The following is a 26,794-nucleotide window of genomic DNA, read 5'->3' on the forward strand; positions in this document are numbered from 1 at the left end:
CTCTCTGTTCATCTCCACTGACTATATAGGGAGCCAAGGGAAAATGAGTACGGGCTCCAGCTGCTCACAGACACCTCCAGTGATGTAGATGAAACTCCCTATTTCTATCTCAAATCTCCTAATTTATTTAGTAGCTAATTTCTTTTTCAAACCAAAGAACACGTCTAACAGAAGAAAGCCCAGGGAAAATACAGGCAATAAATGTTGATGTTTTGCCCTCCACCTTTGCATTTGGTTTTAGACATATAAAGGAAAGGAGCAGATGACTCCACAAATAGGATGCCTCAAAAATGCAAGGGTGGGAGGAGGAGATGATGGGTTTTAAGTGGTGGCACAGAGGTTCTCCACAAACTGTGTTGTCCCCCCAGACCTCGTCTCAGAGCATAGCACGTGGTTTTTATATAGGGAGTAAAATGGGAAGCCCAGTAGTGGGCAATACCCCATGTTTGCACTGGTTTTTTAACTTGGGGCTCAGGTTAGTCCTAGATCCCAAACACCCTGTCTTGCCCTCTGCCTCTAGTGTGGCATTGGGGAATATCTGTACTGGGTTCATCTGGAAGATTTGCTGAAATTAAACTGCTGACTATAATTGAGCAAAAGCTCAAGCCCGGTCACCTACAGCAACATCACTGTAGCCTCAGTGAATCAGAGGTGACAGTCCCAGCTTCCCATTTTCTGGAGAAGTTCCAACATTCAAAGGGTTGTGTCTTCTTAGTCTGCTGGATGTCACCTAAAATTATTCTTTTGCTGAATGTACTCTCTTAGAGGAACCTGCAAAGTTGCTGAGGGGTTACAGCAAAGCAGCTTGTCTGCTCACCATGGGGGTAACCCTCTGCTGAACCCTTTTTTCAGGCTTTGATTAGTGGAAAGGATTTGCTGTGTTCAGGTCCCACATAGCCAAAAACGGAGCTAGCATACGCGATATTGACTATGGCAGTGTGAGACATGCAGATGAAGAAGGCTTCTTATGGCTTCCAGCAGAGGGTATTCTCGGGACAGTACATCTAGTGCAGGCATAAGACAGAGTGGTCAGTGTGAAGAAACTCAGCAACACAGTGGAGGAGGGAACAGAGCTCTCGTTTGAAGGTAGCTGGTGGCCATGGAGGCTGCTCTCATCAAAGAGATGAGGCCACAGAAGAAACAGTCTCCTTACTGGGGACAGGGGGTACCTTGGTACATAGGGCACAGGATTCCCATAGCTTCTGTGTCATTTCTCACAGCCTTTAGGGATGTCTCCAATGCCTCGAGGTGTCTAGAACAGAATCAGATGTCTATGCCTGGGCACCTGGCTCCCACCCAGAGCTTCCCTCTGTAATTAATAGACACAGGCCCCTTCCAAAGGAAAAGTATTCCATCCTCAGGTCGATGTCCAGAACTGATGGGTGGGTCACTTTTGAAATATGACAGTTTCTTCTGGTACCACGAGGGAGATACCAAAAGACTTGCTTAGGTGATGTCACATCTGCTTTCTCAAAACGTTTAGCCCCTTGGCTTCTCCCTGAATCTGGTCCCCACTAAATGCATAATGGTTCAGTCCCAGGTTTTCTTTTAGAGTGAACCAGTTTGTTCCATCAAAGAAAAAAAAAAACTTTGGGAGAGTTGTGGGGAAAGTGTATTCCATTTATGAAGTGGGTACCTTCACACTACTAAAACCAACACTGCTGCACACTGCAGAGAGCAGTCTTTATCCTCTAAGTCAAGTGGTGCAGACCAACAGGGTCTGAGGCTAAGGCCAGTCCCCCTACAGAGCAGAGTGGCTGGGCCCACACTACAGGGACATGGCCTAGCCCTCCCTGGGACCCCTGAAGTGACCATCTGGCCCTAAGATAGAGTCATGCATGTGTGTGTGTGTGTCTGTGTCCGTGTGTGTTTCACGTGTGTGTTTTGCCACTTAGAATGTCTTAGCAGTCTAATCCAAGAATCATTACCAGCCAGATCTAACTATTCTAGAAAGAGAAATATAATAATTACAATAATAACAGTTTAAACTGTTATACACATACTTTTCAGTTTCCACCCCTTTCCTGGTGTTACACTCACTCTTCCCCTGCTACCCTGGGTCCTAAAGTTGCTAGTTTCACTCTGGTGGTGTTGGTGGGTTGTTACGACGAGTAGTCATCATCTGGAGTCCTTCAAGAGGTTGAATATGATTTTGTCAGTTATCACCTTGAGTTATTTTTGGAGAAGATTTCACCTTATGACTAGATTCTCCTTTTGGGGCTTGATTCATTTGACCACATAGAGAGGCTGCTGCTGCCTGAGAAACCCTGGGATAGCTGTGTTCCCACGTGGTGCTGGAGATTTTGGAGGCAGCTGCTACGGGACCTTAGCTTGTCGTTAGGAAAAGTATCTCAAAACAACTCAGTTGAGACAACTTATTTCCCTCCTTTGACTAGAAACAGAAGTGCAGACAACTGGGTCAGACAGAGACATCTGCGCTGACAGGGTCTGGCAGGGGTGAGATCAGCCTCCTCCCTGTGGTCCCCTAAAATGAAGTTACACTTCAGTGACCATGCAGGGAATGTCAAGGGAGTGTGGCTAGATGTTTTCAGGACTCCTTTAAAAGGTCACAGTAACACAGGTATGTTGAGATTTGTGCAAAGTTAGCCATCCAAAAATAGACGAAGCTGGTCACCCTGCTTTCCTCATCAGTCAAGAGTGCCCGACACCTCAGAGTGCAACATGCTGTGTGCAAAGGGTGAGGAGTGGCACGGACAGTCGTGGGCAGGGGGTGGTTTTCTGAGTACCATGCTCTATGTGAGACACAAAAATATCTTGTTTAACAGTGCAGGCCTGATTATAAGAGAACTGTTTAGAAAATGGCATTAAAAATGAAAGAAGCAAGGAATTAAGAAAAAATGATTTAAAGCAAATAGATGTTTTCTTATACTTTCCAGCTTTTCATTTTTCTGTGTTCTTATTGTCTTTCTTGATTTGTTCTGTTTCGGTATACTAGTCTTCTGGGGAGATTATGCATTATCTTTTTGTCAGAAATTGAAAGTGATATTCAGAGCTGGGCTGGGATGCAGTCCCCGGGTCATGGACAGCTGGTGTCATTGCAGGAGCCCTGGTCCCCTCTGCCCAGCCTCCCTCTGCAGCTCCAAGGGGCTCCGGTCTCCCACAGGTCCCCTGTGAGAGCTGCCAGGCCCAGGCAGGTGCCTCAGAGACACCAGGGCCTCTCCAAGTGCCACTGGGTGCTTGTGGTTGGACACCTGAGCTCTGCCTGGAAAGGGGAAGAACTGTTTTCAACATTAAAAAAGTATATATATATGAGAACACTCCAACAACTCCTTCACTGTGTGTCTAAGCAGCCTTTGTTATCTATTTATGAATCACCCCGGGATCTCCCGACCTCTCCTGATATCTTCCTGTCCTCACTTGCTTTTCCTTGAAACACAAAGCCAAGGGCTGATCACAGACTCCCTCTAGGTGACCTGTAGCACCACAGCACTACCCTAGGAGTCACATTCTTTTTACCTGAAGTCCAGTCTGAATCTCTCAAGCTGCTGTTTGTGGCTCTTTCCCTTTCTCATGCTGTTTCCCACTACCCAGAAAAGCTCCAGCATCTGTGAAACCACCTTTCAAGCAGTCACAGCCTCCTACTCTACTGCCCTTTGCCTGCACTTCAGTGGGCTAAAGAAGCCCAGGTCCCTCAACCTCTCTTCATGGACAGGTTTATTGCTGCCTATGCGCAGGACTTGACACTTCTCTTGTAAATCTTCATGAGGTACCTGTTGTCCAAATCACCCGAGTTCCTCAAGATCCTTCTGAACTTTAGCTCCTCCTGTGTCAAAAGAAAAATAAAAGACAGAGAAACAAACAAAAAAGAAACCAATACAGCACCAATGAGTTAAGAGTAAGCAGGACATCTCCTGAGCTGTTATGCCTCGAGTCAGGAGTCCTGAAGAGAAAGCCAACCTGCAGTGCCTAAGTTTCTAGAACTCAACCCTTACAAGTCTATGGGACTGGATGGCTGGCATCCATGGACATGGCGAGAGCTGGCTGCTATGACAGCAAGGCTCCTCTCTGTCATCTTGGAAAGGTTGTGGAGATCAGGGGAGGTCCCAATGAGCAGGAAAAGCAGCTGTCACAGGAGACCTGCAGGAGACCGGAGCCCCTGGGAGCTGCAGATGGAGGCTGGGCAGAGGGCACCAGGGTACCTAAAATCCATGACCCTGTGACTGCATCCTAGCCCAGTTCCAAAATCACTTTCCTTTTCAGAAAAAAAGATAATGCATAATCACCCCAGAAGACAAGTATACTGAAACAGAACAAATCAAGAAAGACAATAAGAACAAAGAAATGAAAAGCTGGACAGTATAACCATGCATTTCTTTGCTTTAAATCTCTTTTTTTCAGTTTCTTTCTTGTTTCATTTTTAATGTCATTTTCTAAACAGTTCTGCTATAATCAGGCCTGCACTGTTAAACAAGATATTTTTGTGTCTCACACAGAGCCCAGTGCTCAGAAAACCACCCACTGCCCACAGCCGTCCATGCCACTCCTCACGCTTTGCACAGAGCACATCGCACTCTGAGGTGTCGGGCTCTCTTGACTGATGAGGAAAGCAGGGGGACCGGTTTCATCTATTTTTGGATGGCCAAATTTGCCCAAATCTCAACAGAGCTGTGTTACCGTGACCTTTTGAAAGGAGTCCCTAAAACATCTAGCCACACGCCCTTGACATTCCCTGCACGGTCAAGGAAGTGCTACTTCATTTTAGGGGACAACAGGGAGGAGGCTGATCTCACCCCCTGCCAGACCCTGTCAGTGCAGATGTCTCTGTCTAAACCAGTTGTCTGCACTTCCCTTTCCAGTCAATGGAGGGAAATAGGTTTCTCAGCTGAGGTGTTTTGAGATACATTTCCAAAAGACAAGCTAAGGTGCCGTAGGAGCCACCTCCAAAATCTCCAGCACCGCATTGGAACAAAGCTATCCCAGGGCATCTTAGGCAGCAGCAGCCTCTCTATGTGGTCGAATCAATAAAGCCCTGAAAGGACATAAGCTGAAATCTTCTCCAAAAATAACTCAATGTGATAACTGACAAAAAAAAATCCTCTTCAAAACTTCACACATTTTTTAACAGTGCCAAATATTTTTTCTTTCTTATTAATTGGCAGCACCATGTTCATGCACATGATGTTTGTTTTGGTCTCACACAGAGCCTGGTACTCAGAAAACCACCCCCTGCCCACGGCTGTCCATGCCACTCCTCACTCTTTGCACAGAGCATGTCGCACTCGGAGGCATCCGGCTCTCTCAACTGATGAGGAAAGCAGGGGGACCCGCTTGGTCTATTTTTGGATGGCCAAATTTGCACAAATCTCAGCATACCAGTCTTAAAGTGATGTTTGAAAGGAGTCCCTAAAACATCTAGCCACACGCCCTTGACATTCCCTGCAGGAAGTCAGTGAAGTGCTACTTCATTTTAGGGGACAACAGGGAGGAGGCTGATCTCACCCCCTGCCAGACCCCATCAGTGCAGATATCTCTGTCTAACCCAGCTGTTGGGACTTCCCTCTCTAGTCCATGGAGGGAAATAGGTTTCTCAACTGAGGTGTTTGGAGATACTTTTCCTAATGACAAGCTAAGGTCCCGTAGGAGCCGCCTCCAAAATCTCCAGCCCCACGTGGGAACACAACAGCTATCCCAGGGCATCTCAGGCAGCAACAGCCTCTCTGTGTGGTCAGATGAATCAAGCCCCAAAAGGAGATTCCAGTCATAAGCTGAAATCTTCTCAAAAAATAACTCAATGTGATCATTGACAAAAAAAATCCTCTTTTCAAAAGTTTCACACATTTTTATTATTTCTATATATTTTTTTTCTTTCCTCTTAATGGGCAGCATCATGTTCATGCACTCCAGTAACCATGGCTATGAAGCATGGCAGGGACGAGGGTCCCAGATAAAGCTCTCCGGATGATGTGTGTTCAGGGCATATTTGCTCTTTTCTGGTGTATCATCTAAGCACTGCACACTGAGAAACCTTGCTGAGGACTTTCAAGAACAAAGAGCCTGCTTTGGTGCCTCAAGGAAGAAGGCTGTGTCCTCTCCCCATATGATCCTACATCCTGCTTCTACAAAAAGCACAACCCACAGTAGAAATCAGTTTTGAGGCTCACCAAGGCATCTCAGCCTGTGGCCACACTATGCTTTGTGCTATTTCACTCCACAGGCCTTTGATCTCATCTTGAAAAAATGCCAACCCCCAAACCAACCCCCAAACCCCGCTTCCCACACAGGTCTGCCCAGTGCAGAGACCTGGCAGTGCAGGGGTGCACAAGTGACCTCTCCAGGGTCCCTTTTAGATATATTACAGCGTGTGGCACTCTCTGGAGATGTTCCTGAAGAATTTAGCAGCAAGTTTTTGGAAAATACCTGGGGTGAAGGGAGGTGAGGTGAGGGGAAATCTGTCTGCTCTCTCCCTGGCTCTGCCACCTCCATGGCGGTGACCTACTGAGCCCAGAGATGACACGAGCTGAGGTCACAGTGGGATGTGCTGCATCACAGGGAGGTCTCCCTGGTGCCACTGCGGTGTCCTTACTTCCCTGTGAGGCCCAGGAGCTGCCGGGCACTGCTCAGGTGCTCCCCACCACTGCCCTTCAGAGCTGCTCCATGGCAAGGAGGGGGAGGAGGAGACAGTGGGGCCATGTTGGGGCCCCTCGATGGCAGGCAGAGGAGCAGGTTTAAGAGGAGTTTTGGGTGATGAGACAGGAAGAGAGTCCTTTTTGTGCGGACAGAGAAGTGAGCCAAGGGCAAGGGGGCAAGCAAGACGGAGGACTGCTGGGCCAAGACCATCAGCCTGTACTGCAGTTCCTTGTCCCTAACACTCCTGTGACTCTCCACCAAGGGTAAGGGCTTTGGGAGCTCCTTCCTGAGGTATTGCACAGAGGCTGTTAACTGCATTAAGTGCTGTGGACCCTGGGCTGCAGGGGTGGCTGGGCAGGGTGGGGGCTGCCACAAGAGCCCTGCTGAGGGTCCTGTCTGGCTCGGGGGACAATGGGGGAGACAGGACTCCTGGGTCCTGGGGATAGGGATGCCCTGAGCCCCAAGGCTCCTGTGGGGCTGGCTTCATCTCCTTGTAGAGGCTGGGGAGCAATCCATGGCCAGCCTTCCCTGGGAGTGGGTCCCCCTTTGGGATCTTTCTCCAGCAGGAAAGGGGTCCTGCGTCCTGCAGGCTGGGCTGTCCTGCAGCTCCCATGGGGCTCTTAAGAGCCTGCTGGAAATGCCAACATGGGAAATGAGACCTTCACCTTCTAGTAACTGCAAGCCGTCTAGTTGTTTGGGAGAACCCCTCTTGCTTCCCTGGATCCTTCTATGTTTCCAACTTGGCAGAGCATGTTTTGGGCTCAGAGATGTTGTCCTCCGATGGCCACAACTCCTGTCCTCCTGCAAAATGGGGTCAGACCTCTGCACCCAAAAGACAGCCTGTTTGGGGGAGCAGCTTGGGAACAGGTGGGGGTGCCATCGCCACCCCACAAGTCCCTGCTGACCCCAAGCCTGTTTCTCTGAGCCATGGGGGGCAGTGCTGGGGGCAGCCCAGCAGGGCCATCTCCCCACCCCCTCCCACCCCACACCTCCACTGCCCAGCACCGGCAGGCCCAGAGCTGCTCTGGCCCTGGCTGCCCCATGCCCCCAGGGCTCCTCAGCCCTGTGGAGTGATGCGCCGGGGCCAAGCCCAGCCCCGCAGAGAGCAGCCCCTGCCTGGTCATGGCCCAGCCCTGCTGGGCGCAGTGCGAGGGCTGCTGAGCCCTGGGGCTGCTGCCCACAACATGGTGCCCCACCGTGGGGAGGTGGGAAGGGAGGTGAAGGGAGGGGAGGGGAGGGGCTGCCCACAGGGTCACACAGGGCCGCAGCGTTGCCATGGCATCACCCCCAGTGCTGCTCTCCTATTGGCCAGAAAGCAGAGGAGGGCGGGCTGGCCTTGACTGATGGCTCTGTCAGCCAATGGGAGTGCAGCAGGCTGCTGGGGGCCTTGCCAGGGCCCTGCCCCAGGCTCCCTTTTGGCCTGAACAGTGCATTTCCAGGGCTCGCAGAGAGGCTGTCCCCGCGGGTCCCGCCGGGCCCCAGCCGCTGCGGCTGCTCCGGGCCTCTTGCTGGGCCGCAGCCCTGCGGCCCTGGCAGCAGCCGGGAGGGTGTTTGCAGAGCAGCTCTGTGCTGGGAGCTGCTGGGCTCCTGCAGGGCCTGGGCAGCTGCTGGGCGGCCAGTGCTGCCCTGGCCGGTGCCATTAGCCCTGCTCCCAGGCCGGGCTGCAGAGCTGCTGAATCCCGGCTCTGCTGGTTCCACCCGCTGAGATGCCCTGGCCGCAGTCCTTCCCCGTGTCTCAGAGTGTCAGGGCCCCAAGCAGGAGAGTGCTTGTTGTCCTGGGGGTGTGGAGGATTTGCTGGGGGTGTTCAGCATTGGGGCAGGAACCAGACTGGGGAGTTGTGGGAAGGCTTCTGCCTCTGCCTGGGCCATGAGGCCCTGCTGTCTCCAGCTCCATGGTCGCTGCTCCCATGCAATCCTCTTGGTAGGAGGTGTTGCCAAGAATTACTTGCAGGCCTTCCTCCAATTCCTAAGTTTGATGGGCTAGATGCTACATAGGCAGAAGCTGATCTTATTTTGGTGGTAGTAACTAGTCCGTAGTGGGTGTTTTGCTGCACTGTGATCATTGTGAGGCCCCAGGGTGAGTCCGGGCGGCCGCTCAGGAGCTGGCTGAGCCTTGGGGGAGGCAGGGGCAGCTGCAGGAGGCAATAGCCGCATGGCCGGGCTGTGGGCAGGGAGGTCACGGCTGTCTGCGAGAGCTGGGCCAGGAGATCCCCAGCATCAGATCAGCTCTTGGTCAGTAGCTGCCAGGCCAGCAGGAGTCCCATGGCTCGGCTGTTGAGGTGACGGTGAGGACATCTCTTTCTGAGTCACCATTAGGCCAGCAGCAGGCAGATAGGTGTGGATGCTGACTGGGAGGGTTGTCAGAGTACCTGTTAGACCAGCACTGGCAAATGGCTGGGGAAGTTACCTTGAGAAAACTTGTGACTCTGAAGCCCATATGTCAGTGACCGGCACCTCCTGGGGGTCCGCGCTTGTGAGGTCACTTCTATCTGAGTAGCTGATAGGCCAGGAGAAGGCCCATGGCTTGGATGTTGGTGGTGAGGTGACTTCTGGGTTTGGTGAGTGTGCTGGGAGGAGGGATTGACACCTGCAGAGCTCTACAGCAGTAGAGAGATGCAACTAATAAATCAAGCAGAAGTAGGCAATAATGTTCCACACCATCTGTCACAAATTTTATTCCACTGCATCATCTTGAAGTAGTAGTGCTACATTTAAAATGGGGATGATCTCTGGTAAACATAGATGTGGGATTTGACTTTGTGTTTCTTTCTAATAACTTCTTGCTATTGGTTGATGAGAAGGTGAGGAGGTGACTTGGCTCGCAGGGCCCAGGCTGCCCTGGTGGCCAGAGCCAGGGATGCTGGCAGCCTGCTGCCTTCTGTGCACTGAGGTTCAGGCCTTGAGTTTCATCAGCTCTTGCCAGGATCTGCAGCCACATATGCCACATAGACTGTGAAATACATAGAAATATGGAGCTTAGAGTATTTGGAGTACAAAAGGTCATCTTTCAGAAAGGTTTTCATGGAGGACATTCTTGAAGTTAACACTCCTGGGATCTGTCCAAACACAAGTGTTTTTAGGATAGAGACATAGTAGTTGCCTCTCTCTCCTATTAGCAAAGGCTAAGGGGAGATCTACCCAGACACGTAATTGGTGCAGACACTCTTTTCTTCTCATGTGGCAGGACCCTAGAAACTCTTAGCTAATAATGTCTTAGTATCCCCCAATCAGGCATTAATTAACCATCCAATTAACCAACCATCCCTCCAATCCAGTGAAGGATAGCTGGGGGGAGGTAGTCTTGGGCTCTGCCTGCCAAAGGCCACACTGCTTCAGGGCTCTCTGCTGCAATCTGCACATGGCTCAGTCTTGTCCATCAGAGAAGCTGAAAGGCCATCAGCAGGCACGTGGGCTTGGTGGGCTGTAAGGTCACTTGTAGCTGAGCAGCTGACAGGGCAGCATTTGCTAATGCTTGGGGTAATCGTTTGTGAGGTCATTTCTGCCAGAGGACCTGACAGGCCAGCAGCAGGCATCTGGCTTGGATGGTGATTGTGAGGTCATTTATAAGTGAGTAGCTGATAGGCCAGGAACAGCTACCAGCTTTTTTGAGGACTGCGAGATCACTTCCATCTCAGCCTCTGACAGGCCAGCAGCAGTGCCATGGCTGGGATGGGTGCTTGTGAGGTCAATTCTTCAGTTTCTTTTCTGGGTACCTCACAGGCCAGTAGCTGGCAGGTGGCATGGCAGTGTCCTTCTGAAGTCATTTCTTCTTGATGAGCTGATTGGATAACAGCAGGCACATGGCTTGGATGTTCACTGTGAGGTCACTTCTGCCTGAGTACCTGAGTGGCCACCAACAGGCACAAGGCGAGGCTGTTGGTTCTGTGATCGCCCCTGTCCCTGGAGGCAACAGGCCAGCAGCAGGCACGTGGCTGGGATGGTGACTGGGAGGTCACTTGTGTGGGAGTAAATGACAGGCAGGCATCAGGCTCTAAGCAGGAGGTGGATGTGCTTCTGAGGTCACTTCTGCCAGAGGATCTGATTCGATAGCAGGCACAGAGCCTGCTGACACAAAGCCTGCAGGTGCAGAGCCCTGGCTCTGCTGGCAACGCTTTTCCTAATGCAGTCCAGAAAACAATTGGCCACCTTTGCCGCAAGGACACATTGGTGGCACATGCTTCTCCATGTTGTCTTCCAGGACCCCCCAGCTCCTTCTCTGCAAAGCTGCTTCCAGCTGGTCGTCACTCCGCATGTCCTGGTGCATGGAGTTGTTCTTGCTGAGGTGCAAGACATTGAGTTTCCCTTTGTGGAACTTGATGAGGTTCCTCTGTGCCCATGTCTCCAGCCTGCCAGCTCCCTCCGAAAGGCAGCACAAACATGTGTTGTACCATGCTGGATTTCAGGAGATAATTGTGCCTCAGATGCTTGTAGGCCCTTAGGAGGCAGATGGCTGTGAAGGTGCCTGTGAGGTCACCTCTGCCTCTGCAGGTGATGGGCCAGGAGCAGGCACACGGATGGGAAACTGTCTGTGAGGTCACTTGTGTCTGAGTGCCTGGGGTGTGATTTCTCTGCCTCTGCAGTTTGCACCTCTGAGTAGACGGCGCCATGCTCTCCTTTCTTGCTTTCCTGAAGCTCAGACATGTAGGCTTTGCCATCAGGGGAGCTGAATCCCACCCATGACTGTTAAATGCGTGGCCTGTGTTCCTGATGAGGACAGCAGGGAGTGTGTTCTGCTCCTGGCAGGCTCCCCTGCTGCATGAATTCTTCAGTTGGGCTTTGTTGCCCCTTGTTTTAGACAGCCACCACTGGAGTGTCTGCCCACTGTTGCTTGTACGGGCTTCTCCTACAGCTGCCAGAGAGTCCTGGCCCTTCTCCAGAGTAATTCATCCTGGCATCACTGTTAAATCTCTTGGTTCCTTCATCCTCTTAGCCTCTGGGCACCTGACCAGCTCAGGCACAGCCTGGGTATTAGCTCACTCGTGGACTCTTCTTTCCAAGTGAACCCCCTGTGAGATGAAATCCCAAGTGTGGATCTGAGGCTAATTTGGAGAACGGTGCCCTCTTGGCAGTAAAGTGTGGATAAGTGCAAGTGAGGGTCAGTTCCTTCTGGAGTGGTCCAGGGCTGTCCCATCAGGTCTTGCACAGTTCAGCTCACCCACCCATCATCAAACTGCACATTGGAGCCTGCGGGATGATTCCTTCTTGGTAGCACACTATAAAAATCCCCTCTGGCTGGTAATAATCCATCATGTGCTGCTTTGTGAAGGCTGAGCTGCCAAAGGAAGCCTCCAGATAATGTCCATGGTGTCTCTGGGCTACAGGAGCAGCATGATGGGCTTGGAGGAGACCTAGGTGAGAAGCTGTGCAGTGCTTGGTGGCAGGTCCACTCCAGAGGGTTAGTCTTGAGCAGGGTGGCCGTGAGCCGTGCCTGCCTGCCTGCAGCCGCGGGCTGATGGGATGGCTGCAACAGACGTGTCCTCACGATCAGCACCCAGATGGGTCTCTGTCACCTGCATCACCCCCTCCCGCTCCCAGGGCAGTCATTTCTGCTGGGTGGGCTCTCTGAGGCAGTGGGTGACATCACAAAGCCTGCTGGTGAGCACATCTGCTGAAGGCCAATCAGGCTGCTGCAGTGGAAGTGACCTCACAATCAACACTGCAGCCATGTCCCCTTTTCCCACCTCTCCCCATCCACCTGCCCATATATCATCTCTGCTGGGATGAGTGGTGGTGTGATTCTCTTCTTGACCTCAAAATGGCTCCTACGAGCACACAGCCCGTGAGGTTCCTGTACAAGAAGTGACCTCACCAGCAAAGCTGTAGATGTGTCACTTCTATCTTGTTCTCTCCTGCTTTTTATCGGAGTTGTCCATGCTTCTGGGCCCCACATTCAGGATCCCATCCATGTCCCTTTACTGGCACCTCCCTCTCCCCTTTGCCTGTGGAACTGCACACACATGGTGGGACAGCTCATGTGGCAGGATGAAACTGGGCTGCTGAGGAAGGCAGGCTGGGGTGGCGAGGAGGTGCAGGTGTGCTCTGTGCAAAGGGGTGGCTGGAGTGCACAGGGCTTTGCCTTGGAGCAGGTGATGAGCCAGTGGAGACCTTGTAGTAAGGACAAGAGGACACAGCAGTCTGGGTGACATTCTGGTAGGTGATTCAGCTAATTCAGGATCTGCTTGGCAGGATCCAACAGGAGACTTCCCTGGAGGGCAGAGGGGCCATGAGGCCTCTGTAAAGACAGACTAGGCAGAGGAAGAGAGGACAGAGAGGCAGAGGAAGGCAGAGGAGACATGCCAATTTGAATGCAGTAGTTTCTCAGAACAAAGTTTGTACATTCAGAGTGTTGCCAGGAAGTGTATCATGAGGAAGAATATATACATATATATAAACATGTGAACTCAGGTAGAATAATTTCTGTAGTGCATTCATATGTTGCTGCCAATCGAAAAAAGAGAAAATAGTCATTAGAATTGATAAAGAATATTTGAAGTTCTGAAAAAAATATTTTCAGTTCTTTTTCAGTTTCAGTAATAGCATAGAGCTATTTTTTGTATAGATTTCAGCAGTGACAAGAACTTTACACAAAGGCTCTTATAGACACATACAAACGCCACTGCTGCCTGAGATGCTCTGTGTAGCTGTGTTCCCATGTGGTGCTGGGAAATGTGACCCAGGAACCATGAGAACCTTTCTGGAGCATTAGCTGGTCACCAGGAGAAGCATCTCCAGATCTCTCAGTGGGAGGTCTATTTCTATCGACTAGAAAGGGAAGTCCAGACAACTGGGTTAGCCAGAGACATCTGCCCTGAAGGGGTCTGGCATCGAGTGAGCTAATTCCCATCCCTGTTGTCACCTCAAATGGAGTCACACTTCATGACCATGCGGGGAATGAAAAGGGAGAGTGGCTAGATGTGTAGGGACTCCTTTAAGACATCACTGTATCACAGGTACATTGAGACTGGTGCAAATTAGGCCATGGATAACTAGAGCATTTTCACTGAAGCTGATCAGCCTGCTTTCCTCTATCAGCTGTGAGTGCGCAGCATCTCATGGTGCAACTCGCTGTGTGCAAAGAGTGAGGAGCTGCAAGGATGATCCTGGGCAGGGAGTGGTTTGAGGGGCACTGGACTTGTGCGAGACACAAAGATATCATTTTGAATAGTGTAGGCCTTATTATAAAAGATATCTTTAGAAATTGCCAAGAAAAATGAAAAAAAGAAAGAAATTGGATAAATTATCTAAAGCTAAAAAAAAAAATTGTTTCACCTTTCAGCTTTTGAAACTTCTTTGTGTTCTTATTGCCCTGGGAAAGTGATTTTTCAGAGCTGGGATGGGATGCAGTCACAGGGTCATGGATGGCTGGTGTCACTGTATGTGCCCTGGTCCCCTCTGCCCAGACTCCCTCTGCAGCTCCCAGGGGCTCCGGTCTCCTGCAGGTCCCCTGCGAGAGCTGCCAGGCCCAGGCAGGTGCCTCAGAGACATTGGGGCCTCTCCAAGTGCCACTGGGTGCTTGTGGTTGGACACCTGAGCTCTGCCTGGAAAGGTGAAGTACTGTTTTCAACATTTCAAAGATATGAGCCCACTTTCATCAGCTCAAATGATTGGCTCATGTTAATGTCAATGTTTTGCTATGATGAAAGAGTAGAAATCTTCAGGAAGGGTATTAATCTCAGGAGAAGAAATGTTGATCTGCCCTTGACCTTGTGTTTCTGCTCCTCTATTAGGCTGTGGATGTAATCTCAGTGATCTCTCACATATTTCCACATGTCCTGATTAAATTGATCATTTCTAAAGTCATCTTTGCATCAAAAGACCTGCACATGGGCACTTTACATAGTTGTCCAGTCTTCCTCCTCCCCTTGCTCTTTATCATTCAGATACTTCTCAACTCTCCAGTTGCTGCTCTGAGCTTCTGGGAGTCTGAAGCTTGCCTCGTCTTTCAGCAGTCTCATTGTCTCTTAAACTCCTTCACTGTGTTTCTGTCCAGCCTTTCCTATCTATTTGTCAAAAACATTTCCTTGTAGACTGTAGACCACACTACAGGCAACTTGGACTTGACATACAGTTGAGGAGTGTGTTTTATTTCTTATGAAACTCGATAATGTTTATTTTAGCTTGATGGCAATTAAGACAAATCCTTCTGTGTCTGTTTGCAGCTAGTTCTCTAAGGAAAGCAGGTGGGAATTGGTGCACATGAGCTGTAACGTTCAGCTACAGCCTTGAGTGGAAAAAGGTTAGATTTTACCAGGAGTGACCGAAGTCCCCAGTGGCTGATGAGAGAAATGGCAGGGCTGGAGAGGTGAGGAAGAGTATTTTCCATGGATGTCTGACCTCAAGGATGGTGCTTTTCCTACATGTGCAGACTTCATTAGGAGACACTCTGGATCAGTACCAGTTGGAGAATGTGGATATCACTCTATTTTGTAAGCTGAAAAACAAGGAAAGCTTTAAAAGCAGAAATCCTTTTTTTTAAGTTTTTTGATACTCATTGAAATTTTCTGTTAAATGCACTCCTGAAACCTCCCCAATTAGCCACACAATAATTGAAAAGCTGAATAAAATTATGGAAGAGGCATGGCTCCTGCGGGGTTTCTTCATTTTAATGACTCTTTGAGTGTATTTTCTACTCAGCCCATGAGCCTCCAATGCTGAGACTGAACAGACTTCTCAAGAATTAAAGTCATAAGCCAAGTTTCCAAGTTTCTTGGAGCGTTAACAGGTCCCACTGAGGGCCATTACCAACAAAGTCTCCCCAGGGGCTGATTAGAGCACAAAGTTGGAGGCCCTGATTGCAGACAGGCAAAGGCAATGTGCAGGTGGCTGTGATGCCAAGTCAACCTTGGTGTGTGTTATCAAGCAGAATGGCCAAGCCCTACAGCCAGCCCTGTGGTAGGGTGATCCTTTGCCTCACATGTCGCTCACGGCTCTTCCTAGGGGCAGTGTCAGACTGGGTGGGGAAAGGAAGGTAGGGGGGGTGTGCAATGCCTTGTGCAGGACAACAATTCGGCACCTCCTGGGCTCCCTGGAGGTGAGGAGGCAGCAAGGCCACAGTGCTGCAAGGAAACATCATCTTCTCATAGGCCTCAATGGCAGAGATGCTCACCATAGCAAAGGGGACAAAGACCTGAGTTCTCTTGGAGACTTTCAGCCTTGGCATTGCCCTTGGTCATCTCCATCGCAGGCTGTCCTAAGCTGTCCCAAAGCTGCACCTGTTTCTCTGCAGGCTGTAGACACCCAACCTGCTTCCCCACCTCGCTCTCACTGCAGGATCTCCGCACCTTTACTGATGTCCCTCTGTCCTTGCTGGCTGCTGCTTGGAACACAAAGCCAGGGGCTGATCACGGGATCCCTCTGGGTGTCCTGTTGCACCACAGCACTACCCTACGAGTGACATTCTTGTTACGTGAAGGGCAGTCTGAACCTCTCAAGATGCAGTTTGTGGCTCTTCTCAGGCTGCTCCCCACTACCAAGAAAAGCTCCACCATCTCTGAAAACACCCTGTCACAGGCAGTCACAGGCAACTACTGTATTGGCCTTAGCCTCAACTTCAGCAGGCTAAAGCATCCCAGGTCCCTCAACCTCTCCAGACAGGCCATGTGCCTCAGGCTCCCAGCCCCATCTTGACAGACCTCCTCTGGACCCTCTCCAGTTGCTTCCCATTCCTCCAGCACTGGGCAGCCCACACTGGGACACACTGTTCCAGACGTGGCCACAGCAGTTCTGAGTTGAGGGGGATAAGAAGTGCCCTTGCCTAGGTGGCCATGCTCTTCCTAATGCAGTCCTGTATGCAGCTGGATTCATTTGTGGCGAGCACGCATCACTGGCTCATATGGCACTGCTCGTAGTGTCCACGGCCTTCTCCTTGGTTCACTCCTCTGCTGGCCAGGTCTCTGCCTGTCCTGATGCACGTGTTGTTCTGCCCCACTGATGAGCCTTTCAAACAGGACAGGATGCAGGGTATACCCCTGCATAGCCCACCTTTACCTGGCTTCCCAGTAAAGCATGACCCATTCATGAAAACCATCTGAGCTCGATCATCCAACCAGCTTTTTGCCCCTCGAGATGCCTACTGCACATCCACTCCTCTCCTCTCCTCCACAAGTGCAGGTCTTTTATCACAGAAGGCAATCAGGTGGGTCAGGAGTGATTTACCTTCAGGAAATCCATGCTGACTGTTGCCAGGCACCTTCTTCATGTGCTCAGAAATGTGATTGGAGAGGATTCACTGCAAGACACACGCTACACCAGAGTGAGTGTGAATGGCCTGCAGCTCCCTGGTTTGTCCTTGTGGCCTTTTTTTGAAGACGGACACAACATATTCCTTTTTCTGCTCATTGGGACCTCCCCTGACCTCCACAACCTTTCCAAGATGATAGAGAGCAGCCTTGCTGTCATAGCAGCCCGCTCTCTCGCTGTCCATGGATGCCAGTCATCCAGTCCCATAGACTTCTGTGGGTTGAGTGGCACTCATTAGGCACTGTGGGTTGATTTTCTCCTCAGGACTCCTGACTTGAGGCACAACAGCTCAGGAGACCTTGTTGGTGAAGGTTGAAACCAGAAGGACTTGACTTCCCCAGACCTATTTACATCCACTTTTGCTAGAATCCCTGCCCCATTCAGCAGTGAGACCACATTTCCTTGTTGATTCTTTTACTGTCACTGAAGCAATAGCAGTTCTTCTTTGTGTCCTTCACACGCTCTGCAAGTGTCTCTGTCGTAGAGGAGCTTTGGCTTCTTTAACACCATCTCTACTTTGCTGGACAATGTTTCCAAGTTCCTCCTTTGCAGCCTCAGCCTTCTTCCCCTTTCCATACGTTGCCTTATTGCCCTGGAGCTGCCGTGGGAGTTCCCTGTTTAGCCATGCTGAGGTCCAGAGATGTCTCCTGATTTTACAAACTATTCATTATGGAGCATTCTTGTGCTTGAAGGGTGCTGTCCTGAATTACTAGCCAGCTTTCCTGACCTCCGCTGCCCTTCAGAGCTGCCTCCCTTGGTCCATCCTGTGGAAGAGCTCCATCCATCCAAGCTACCCCTTCACACATAGGACATCCCCCTCCTCATCTTCCCTGCTGATCTCTCCTGAAGAACTTGCACCCTGCCATTGAAGGGCTCCAGTCATGCAGGTGGTCCCACCACATCTCAGTTATGCACAAACTCCAGCCATGTCCCTGCTGCTGGCCTGTCATGTTCTCACACATAAGTCTCCTTCTCATTGACTCCCATGAATGTGGGGAAAGTTTCTTCTTGAGATTTGCTTGCTTCTGTAGTGGCTTCCTAGGAGATGAGAGAGGACTGAGGAGGTAGCAGGGCCCTGGCCCCAGGCACGTGTCAGCACCTTCCCCTCTCGAGCCATGGGACCTATGCCACTCCCCCCCAGTCCTCTGAGAGGTTAGCTCCTCTTCTACAGGGCGGCAAGAGCCTGAGGTCGTCTTGCCACCCAGAGGGCACAGCCCTGATGGACTCCCACAAGCAGTGCCAGCTCTTTGTCCCCAGGTGCCTGGCCCGGAAGCATTTGCAGGAGGGAGCTGGTGAGTTGTCACACCCCCCCAGGCATTGCAGTGCCAGCAGGATCCCTCCAGGCCTGTTCTTCCAGCTCTTCCTCAAGTGACATGCTTGGGAGGAACAGGAAGGGCCGGGTCCCAGCTGTCCCCATCCAGTGGGCTGTGGGGAACACCTGGCCACTGCTCCCATAGCTCTGCCACTCCATGTGTCCAGGCTGGCTGCAGCCAGCGAGCACTTCTGTCCCCACAGTCTGCAACAGAAAAGGAGGCATTTGCAGGAAGAGCCACGCAGGCAGCAGGCACCAGCTTCATTTCCTCCCTCTTCTTGGAGGGAGGGAATGAGTGGGGGGGGCTCGGGCAGTGGTGTGAGTGCCACTGTGCTGCACAGACACCATCCACAATCCCTCGTTGCAGCCCCCACTGCCCCCTGCCCCTGCTGACCTACTGCCACCCCCACGCTGCCCTGTCCTCTCTCCCCACACTGCAGAGATCAGCAGTGCAGCAGGAGCGGGCACAGCCCCGCAGCCGCTGCCCAGCCCCCAGCGCTCCCCACTTCTCCCCGTGCCGGGGCTCCAGTGCCATCCAGGCAGCAGATCCTGCCTCACCCCCCAGCCTCTGGCCTGGCAGGGCCAATGCTGCCTGTGGTGCAGCCTCCCAGCCCACTCCTGTGCTGCCATTCTCTCGCAGGGAGCTGGAGGCTGGGATGGGGCACGGGGGGGGGGAGGTGACGACCACGGGGGCAGTGGGGCAGGGTGATCAGTACAGCTCAGGGGCCCACAGCTGGGCCAGGAGGGACAAGGCCATCAGGGCAGCTGGGCTCCAGCTGCTGCTTTGACATCACTTCTGTGGCAGGAACGTCAAGGTTTTCCCCCTTTGCAGGGTAATGGCAAGCGGTGGAGACCTCGCCTGGGCCTGGGCCAGACCCAGACAATGTCCCATGAAAGGGGTGGAGAGGGACAAGGGAGTGTGGGGCTGGCAGAGGGCTCTCCCTGTTGTCCGCTGGTGGGCAGCCTATGGGAGAGGCACAGCCTCTCTCTGTCTGGGCTCTTTCTATTCATGAAATCACAGCACAATTCAGGTGGGATGGGACCTCCAGAGGTCTCTAGTCCAACCTCCAGTGCAAAGCAGGCCTGGTCAGGGCAGATTGCTCAGGGCTGTGTCCAAATGAGCTTTGAACATCTCCAGGAGTGGAGATCCCACAGCTGCCCTGGGCCCTTGGTCCAGTCTTTGACATGGAAATACACTCATTCATTACATGGAAATAGATTTCTCTTTCCATCTTTTCTTCCTTGCAAGCACACAATTGCTCATTTCCTCTTCCCCAGAGATATCCCTGCTCCCCAGAGAGCCTTTTCCCCAGGGAGTGCATCAGTGCTGGCCTGCCTGGCCACTCCTGGAGCCTCCCCTGTGCTCCCCGCAGGGCCCCGAGCTGGCGGTGCTGCTCTGCAGAGCGAGCGGGCTGTGGTGCCCCAGGGCCATGGGGTGACTCCGCACTGGCCGTGGTGGTTGGGGTGAGAAGCAGACCCAGCTGGACGGGCATCATTGCACCTGACAACCCCCTACCAAGGGGTCTGTGACTGTGGATGATGCTCTGAGCAATCACAGGGCATTTCAGATGGCTCAGGTTGTGTTCAGGTGTGTCCTGAGACCCAGCCCAGGGTGTTTCAATGAAGTTGACATGAACCACTCTGCAGGCTCCCTTCCCTCTGCCTGCTGGGTCCCCACTGTGGCCATCTGTCACCAGCCCTGCCATAGGTGCAGACAGTCCCAGGCAGCTACCGCTTGACCATTCCACCTCCAGGAGCACTGGGCACCCACAAGTGAGAGCTGAATCCAGCCCTCATTCCCTAACACAGCACCTCATGAGCTCATCACCTTGCGTCCATGGAGAGCCCTGGTAAAGCAACAGGCCCTTTCATGGTGAAAGTCCTTGAGTGCATTCTTTGCTCCCGCTTTAGAAGAAGAAACCAACTTTTGAGCACAGCACTGAGGAAATCCCCTTTTATTAGAGACAGGCCAGCTCTGACACAGTGACAGACACATTTACAGAAGGCAACTGAGGCAGACAGACAGGGTTTGTGCCTCTGGAGAAGTGGGATGAATTCAAAGACTTCTGTACAAACATGATTATCACAGGGAGAGTGCCCAAAGCACAAGAGTTGTCTGAGAAAAATTCAAGTCACTTACAAAGAGGGATGGGGAACTTATACCTGCTGAACTAGTACCAGTTGAATCAATTTCTTCAGTGCATCCTTAAGGTCCTTGTTCCTCATGCTGTAGATGAGGGGATTCACTGCTGGAGGCACCACTGAGTACAGAACAGCCACCACCAGATCCAGAGCTGGGGAGGAGAGGGAGGGGGGCTTTAGGTATGCAAACATTGCAGTGCTGAGAAACAGGGAGACCACGGCCAGGTGCGGGAGGCACATGGAAAAGGCTTTGTGCCGGCCCTGCTCAGAGGGGATCCTCAGGACAGATGAAAAGATCTGCACGTAGGACAGCACAATGAAAATGAAACACACAAAGGCTAAACAAAAACTAACCACAAGAAGCCCAGCTTCCCTGAGGTAGGCATCTGAGCAGGAGAGCTTGAGGATCTGAGGAATTTCACAGAAGAATTGGCCCAGGGCATTGTCTTGGCAGAGTGGTATTGAAAATGTGTTAGCAATGTGCAGCACAGAATAGAGAAAACCAGTGCCCCAGGCAGCTGCTGCCATTTTGACACAAGCTCTGCTGTCCATGAGGGTCCCATAGTGCAGGGGTTTGCAGATGGCAACATAGCGGTCATAGGCCATGATGGTAAGAAGGAAATATTCTGCTGAAATTAAGAAGACAAAGAAAAAGACCTGGGCAGCACCTCCTGAATAGGAAATGGCCCTGGTGTCCCACAGGGAATTGGCCATGGATTTGGGCACAGTGGATGAGATCGTGCCAAGGTCGAGGACAGAGAGATTAAGGAGGAAGAAGTACATGGGGGTGTGGAGGTGGTGGTCACAGCTTACAGCTGTGATGATGAGGCCATTGCTGAGGAGGGCAGCCCATGAGTAGATGCCCAGGAACAGGAGGAAGTGCAAGAGCTGCAGCTCCCGGGTGTCCGCGAACGCCAAGAGGAGGAACTCAGTGAGGAAGCTGCTGTTGGACATTTGCTTCCTCTGGGCTGTGGGAGAATGTCCAGGGAGGAAAAGACATTGACAAGTTAGGACTGACTTTGAACAAAACCCACAGCATTTCTCAGAGCAACTCCCCACATTTCCTTTCTCCTTAACAGCAGGACCTTCCTTCACCTCCTCTACTTGTGCTCTGGTCTGTGCTTTCTGAGTCTACCATGAGGAGCAAGGTCCTCTGTCCATGGGCTCCAGAGGAGTCAGCCCTGCCTGTTACACAGAAACTCAGAATCAAAACAGGATGGTCAGTCATTGTGCAGTGACAAAGTGTCCTTGCAGGGCTGTCAGCTGGAGTAGGTGAGACTCCTGAACCCCTGGTTGGCTCAGTTCTAAACCAGTTGGCTGGGGACCCACGTGACCACCCAGCACATGCATAATTCATTGCTATTGGTACACCTTAACCGCAGAGTATGTGACAATCACTGCAGGAACACTTTGTATGGACTATTTACAAATGTCTTAGCTAAGCACAGTTTGAGCACTTTTGCAGCAAGGACACTTTGGGACACTCCACCCAGGATGTTCATCAACGCATTTTGGGATACAAAATGGACTAGACACAGCAGGATTTGCCATGGGGGAATTCCTACAACCTTCAGAAATTCCCACCTGCAGGGCTGCCATAACTCTCAGTCAAATACTTAATTGCCTAGGTCCAGTCAATCACCTAGTTTCAAGGTGGTCCATTGTCTCATGACAACCTGTTCTCTCATCTGTGCAGATGACTGGCCAGGAAATTCTCAGGCCAGGCAAGGACCTAATGACCAAAGTGCTCGGGGTGTGCACTCAAGTGTAGCCCTGATATCCAGCCCAACCACAAGTGTGACTCCAGAACAAAACTGACTTTTCATATTTGAAACTCATCTGTAACTTCAGTCCCTTAGCTCTCACCAGATGCTCTGCCACACTGGGTACATGGAGATAGCAAAGAGCAACATGTATTTGGGGGTGGGGTGTGGGGCAGTTTCTCACCACACACGGGGCACATCTATTGCAGGGATAGAAATCCTTGTCTTTTGCCATTACTAGAGAATGCTGAGGGGCAAAAGTGTTTGGGTTAGTGCATTGCCCAAAAGACGGTGTCTCCTTAGGGAGACCTGGCGCATTCCCCAGCCCTACAGACTGCATGGCCCAAAGACCCACAGGCTAGGAGGGGTCTTGGAGCCCTCGCTCCCATGCAAACACCTCCAGATCCATGGCACGCAGGAAAGCCTGCATCTCACTCAGCTGTGCACATCCCCCTGCAGAAGGGGTTTTGCTCTCAGCCACTCTATCAGGCAGTAGTAAAATGGGCACCTACAGGAGAGATGCACCTCTGCTCTCCTGGAGGCTGGACTGCAAAGGAGGTGTCTCATGCCCTGAATGCTGTGGCCTTGAGGGCAGAGGCTCTGCGAGGTGGCAGAGGAGACACAGGGGCTGGCTCAGGGGAAGGCATCTGCACTGCAGAAGCTGTCAGGGAATTGCCCACATCCACCCTCCCACAGCCTTTCCTGTGAGAAGTTTCTTCTCTTTCATGCATCATCCCGCTGCTGCCTGGCACTGTCCCAGGGGCAGCTACCTTCAGGTTTATAGGTGCTAAGGAGCAGCTGAGACCAACCCCGAGGAAGCTAATAAAGATTATGGTGGTGTTGCGTGTAGGCAGAGGGATTGCTGGAGGGATTTGCTGAGGTTCCTTGCAGACCTTTTGATCTCTCCGTGTAACAGGAGAGTTCAGGAGTCACAGTTTCTTGTCTGAACCAAACAGCTGTGTTTCCATTGCAGCCCTGTCAAGAGATGGGGAGATTAAGCACAGACTGAGGCAGGAAAGTTCTGCCCTTTGCAGGTATGGCCAGCATATACCTTCCCCTGGAAAAGTCCCCTTCAGAAAATGTCCTGGGGGTGAGCTGGAGCTGAGAGCAGCCCTGACCCATGCAGCACCCCCTCAACAGGAGAATGAACTTGCCCTGATGTAGGTTGCTCCTTCCACCCACAGCTTCTCCCCGCAGCACCATCATGGGGAGTTCCCTGGGCAGGCTGAGTGCCGACCCTTGCAGGCAGCAGAATCACTGCCCCAGGCACCCTGGTGCGCAGGGACACTGCTCTGAAATGCAGCATTGGGCAGACCTGGGTGCACTCCCTGGCTTCACACCCCTGCACCACCCCCTGAAGAATGTAGCTGTGATGCCCTGTCAATCTGATGGTGTGGCTGGGAATCTCTGCTCTAAAGCACCACCTGTTCCAAACAGGAGAAGCTGGCAGAGCCTCCCGGACAGACCCTATCAGCTGTGGAAGGTGACAGCCTCAGAAGAAACTGCCAGGAACCACAGCAGCATTGCCCTGCAGCCAGAGACTTACTGTGTCAAGGGCGGTGAAGATTTCTCCTCACAGTGAGCTCTCAGCTATCCTCCTGTTGCTGACTGTCTTTAACATCTCAGTCGCTCATCTTATCCTGGACCATGTAGTCAGCGCCCTGAGTCTTGCTGCTCCTTTAAGAGGAGCTGCTCCTAGACAGCGCTGTCTCTCTGCAGCTCCTGCCAGGTTGCCATGGGCTCCTGCAGTCCCAGGAGCCAGGCCCAGCTCAAGAGCAGAGGCCCAGCTGAAGGCGTGACTTTCTCTGTGCCCTCTGCATCCTCGAGATGTTCCCGGGTGCCAGGGCTGACAGTTCCTGAAAGGCAGCAGAGTCACCCAAGGGAAATGTCCACTGAAGTGGACTAAAATGGTAACTGATGGTCCCTCTCTAAACAGTGGAGAGAGACTGATTCCAGCATTGCAGTTTGTCTCATTGGAGGGTGGCTATCTAAGGGAGGTAGAAATCCCATCCTGTCTCCCATCTCATAAGAAGACAGGACCCCCAGGCAGGGACAAGAAGTGAGTTCATTGACTTGTGCTTCAGGGACTGATTTAGAGGAGTTAACCAATACATCTAATGCCCATTGAGAAGCCCCTGAGCTGGAGTGGGATTCAGATCCCTCCCGTGCACTCCACAAACTCACAGGAGGTGGGATTCTCCTTGTCCAAAATTTGGGGTACACAAAATGGGTGTCTGCGTGTGAGCTCTTTGACTAAGCTCCCACTGGAATCAATGCAGAGGGACGGTGGGAGTCAGTTGTTCACACAGAAACATCTGAGGACATTGGAAGAGACAAAGGTGGTCCATGACAAATGCAAGTGTCTGCTAGCTCTGACTGAGCAACTAGGAGACCCACATCCTTCTGGAGCATGAGCTGGGGCCCAGGTGGAGAATCTTCTTGGCCCTCTGAAATGACACTAGCTGCCTACTACTGCAGGAGCTCCACTCACTGTGAAGCTGAGATATATGCAGACCCTGATGTTACAAACGGCTAATGTAATTCAGTGCTGACACTTCATTCAATTCAATGAGGACAGACCTGCAGGGCCATGTCAGATGCATGGGGTGTCCAGCAGAACCACTATGTTCACAGTATGCTGCAAAACTGGGAGGCACATACACAAAGGTCTCCACACATGTGCCTACACTTTCAAACCCCACTAGTTCTCCTCTCTCTGATCCTTTTCTCATCCCCAATGATATGGACAGGGACTCTGCTAAGACCTGCAGGGCCATGTCAGATGCATGGGGTGTCCAGCAGAACCACTATGTTCACAGTATGCTGCAAAACTGGGAGGCACATACACAAATGTCTCCACACATGTGCCTACACTTTCAAACCCCACTAGTTCTCCTCTCTCTGATCCTTTTCTCATCCCCAATGATATGGACAGGGACTCTGCTAATGGTGCAGCCACAGCATGGCTGGATTGCAGGCTGTTCAGGCCCAGGGACCTTCTCAGTGGCACCTTGTTCTTCCTGGACATCCGCTCACCTTCGTCATAGAGTACCTAGGTGCTGCAGAGTCAACTCAGGCACCAAACACCTCTCCTGCCATGGCTGCATGGCCCAGCTCTGTTTCTCTCTGGCCTTGGGTACTGCAGGGTTTGCTCTCTTGGTGGGCGCCTCATATCATCATTGCACTGCCATCTACTAGCTATGCCAGCAGGTCTCTGCTCTGAAGCTGGGTCTTTGCATACACAGTGTCCTTAGCTCTTGGGAACAGGTATCACTGTGACAAGCCTGTGCTCAGCCCTGGGGCCACAGCTGAGGGAGGTTCAGACTGGACATTAGGATGAAGAAATGTCATTTGAAGGACAGTTCTGTGGTGCAACAGGTCACCCAGAGGAAGTCTGTGATCAGCCCATGGTTCTATGTTTCAAGGAACAGCCAGGGAGGACAGAAAGACATCAGTAAATGGAGGGAGATCCCCATGTGAAAGCAAGTTGGGGAAGCATGTTGGGTGTCTACAGTCTGCAGGGAGCAGGTGTGGGACAGAGTAGGACAGTCTGCAGTGGAGCTCGCCGGGGCGCTGGCAAGGCTGAAGGGCTGGACAGAACTGAGGTCTTTACTCCCTTGGTTGTCACTGCTGTCTCTGCCACTGAGGCTGCCAGGAGACATGTAGAAAAAGCAGTGTCCTGGAGATCAGATGCTCTATGGACAACCTTCCTTCTCATCTCCCCAACCCTGCCATTGCTCTCATCAGTCACCTGGGACTTGCATCATTCTGGTTAAAAGCTACCCTTATTCCACTGAAGTCTTACAACTGAATGTTACAGCTCACATGCCCCAATTCCCACCTGCTTTCCTTAGAGAACGAGCTGCAAATAAACACAGAAGATTTTTCTTTTAATTGCAAACAAACAAAAAAATAAAGCATGATACAGGTTCATAAAAAAGAATTGCACTCCTCAACTGTATGCTAAGTCCAAGCTGCCTCCAATGAGGTCTGCTTTCCACAAGGGATAACCTGAGTAGAAATCTTTTGGATAGACAGGACATGCTAGAGAGAAACAGAATTTAGGAGACTTGCCTAAAGGAGCAGATTACTGAAAGACGGAGCAATCTTTAAACTCCCTGAAGTGCAACTCAGCAGCTAGGTTCAGCTTTCAGGGAGGAGAAATGGCTTTCCCTAGGCTCAGGGAAGGCTCAGAAACCAGAAGGAAAGCTGGGCAAAATGGATGGGAAATGGGAAAACTTCCCCAGATTTGCTCCCTGGCCTGGCCCTCCAGATGATGGGTGTTAAGGGCACATTTGCTCTTCTCTGGCATATCATCTTCATCTCAAGCACCGTAGAGCGAGAAACCTTGCTGAGGACTTTTTAAAAACAAAGAGCCTGCTTTGGTGCCTAAAAGAGGAAGGGTCTGTCCTGTCCCATACTGTCCTACATCTGACTTTGGCAAAAAGAGTGACCCACGGCAGAAACCAGTTCTGAAGCTCACCAAAGCAGCTCAGCCTGTGGCCATGCTTTGTGCTGTTTCTTCCAGAATGACTTTGATCCTGGCTTTGAAAAATGCCAAAACTTAAACCAGCCCTGAAGCCCCAGTTTCCTGCACAGGTCTGCCCAGGGCAGAGATCTGTCAGTGCAGGCAGGTAGAAGTGACTTCTCCAGTGCCCCATTTGAGATACTTCACAGCCTTTGGCACCATCTGGAGACATTCCTGAAGGATTTATCAGCAAGTTCTGGAACATAACTGGGGCGAGGGAAG

General features: G+C 51.6%; 1 protein-coding gene across 1 annotated transcript; it reads right to left on the reverse strand.

Moving 5' to 3' along the window:
* Nucleotides 1-20,296: 20,296 nt before the first annotated feature.
* On the reverse strand, nucleotides 20,297-21,235 carry LOC135327015 (olfactory receptor 14A16-like). Its single transcript, XM_064504641.1, has one exon. It carries the CDS (start codon nucleotides 21,233-21,235, stop codon nucleotides 20,297-20,299), a length of 939 nt encoding a protein of 312 aa, XP_064360711.1.
* Between the last annotated feature and the right edge of the window lie 5,559 nt (nucleotides 21,236-26,794).

Source organism: Dromaius novaehollandiae, unplaced genomic scaffold (genome assembly GCF_036370855.1).
Source record: "Dromaius novaehollandiae isolate bDroNov1 unplaced genomic scaffold, bDroNov1.hap1 HAP1_SCAFFOLD_191, whole genome shotgun sequence".
In the NCBI taxonomy this organism is placed as follows: domain Eukaryota; kingdom Metazoa; phylum Chordata; class Aves; order Casuariiformes; family Dromaiidae; genus Dromaius; species Dromaius novaehollandiae.

What these genes read in the sequence shown, in the direction of transcription:
- LOC135327015 (XM_064504641.1), bottom strand. Translation starts at nt 21,235, where the DNA reads ATGTCCAACAGCAGCTTCCTCACTGAGTTCCTCCTCTTGGCGTTCGCG.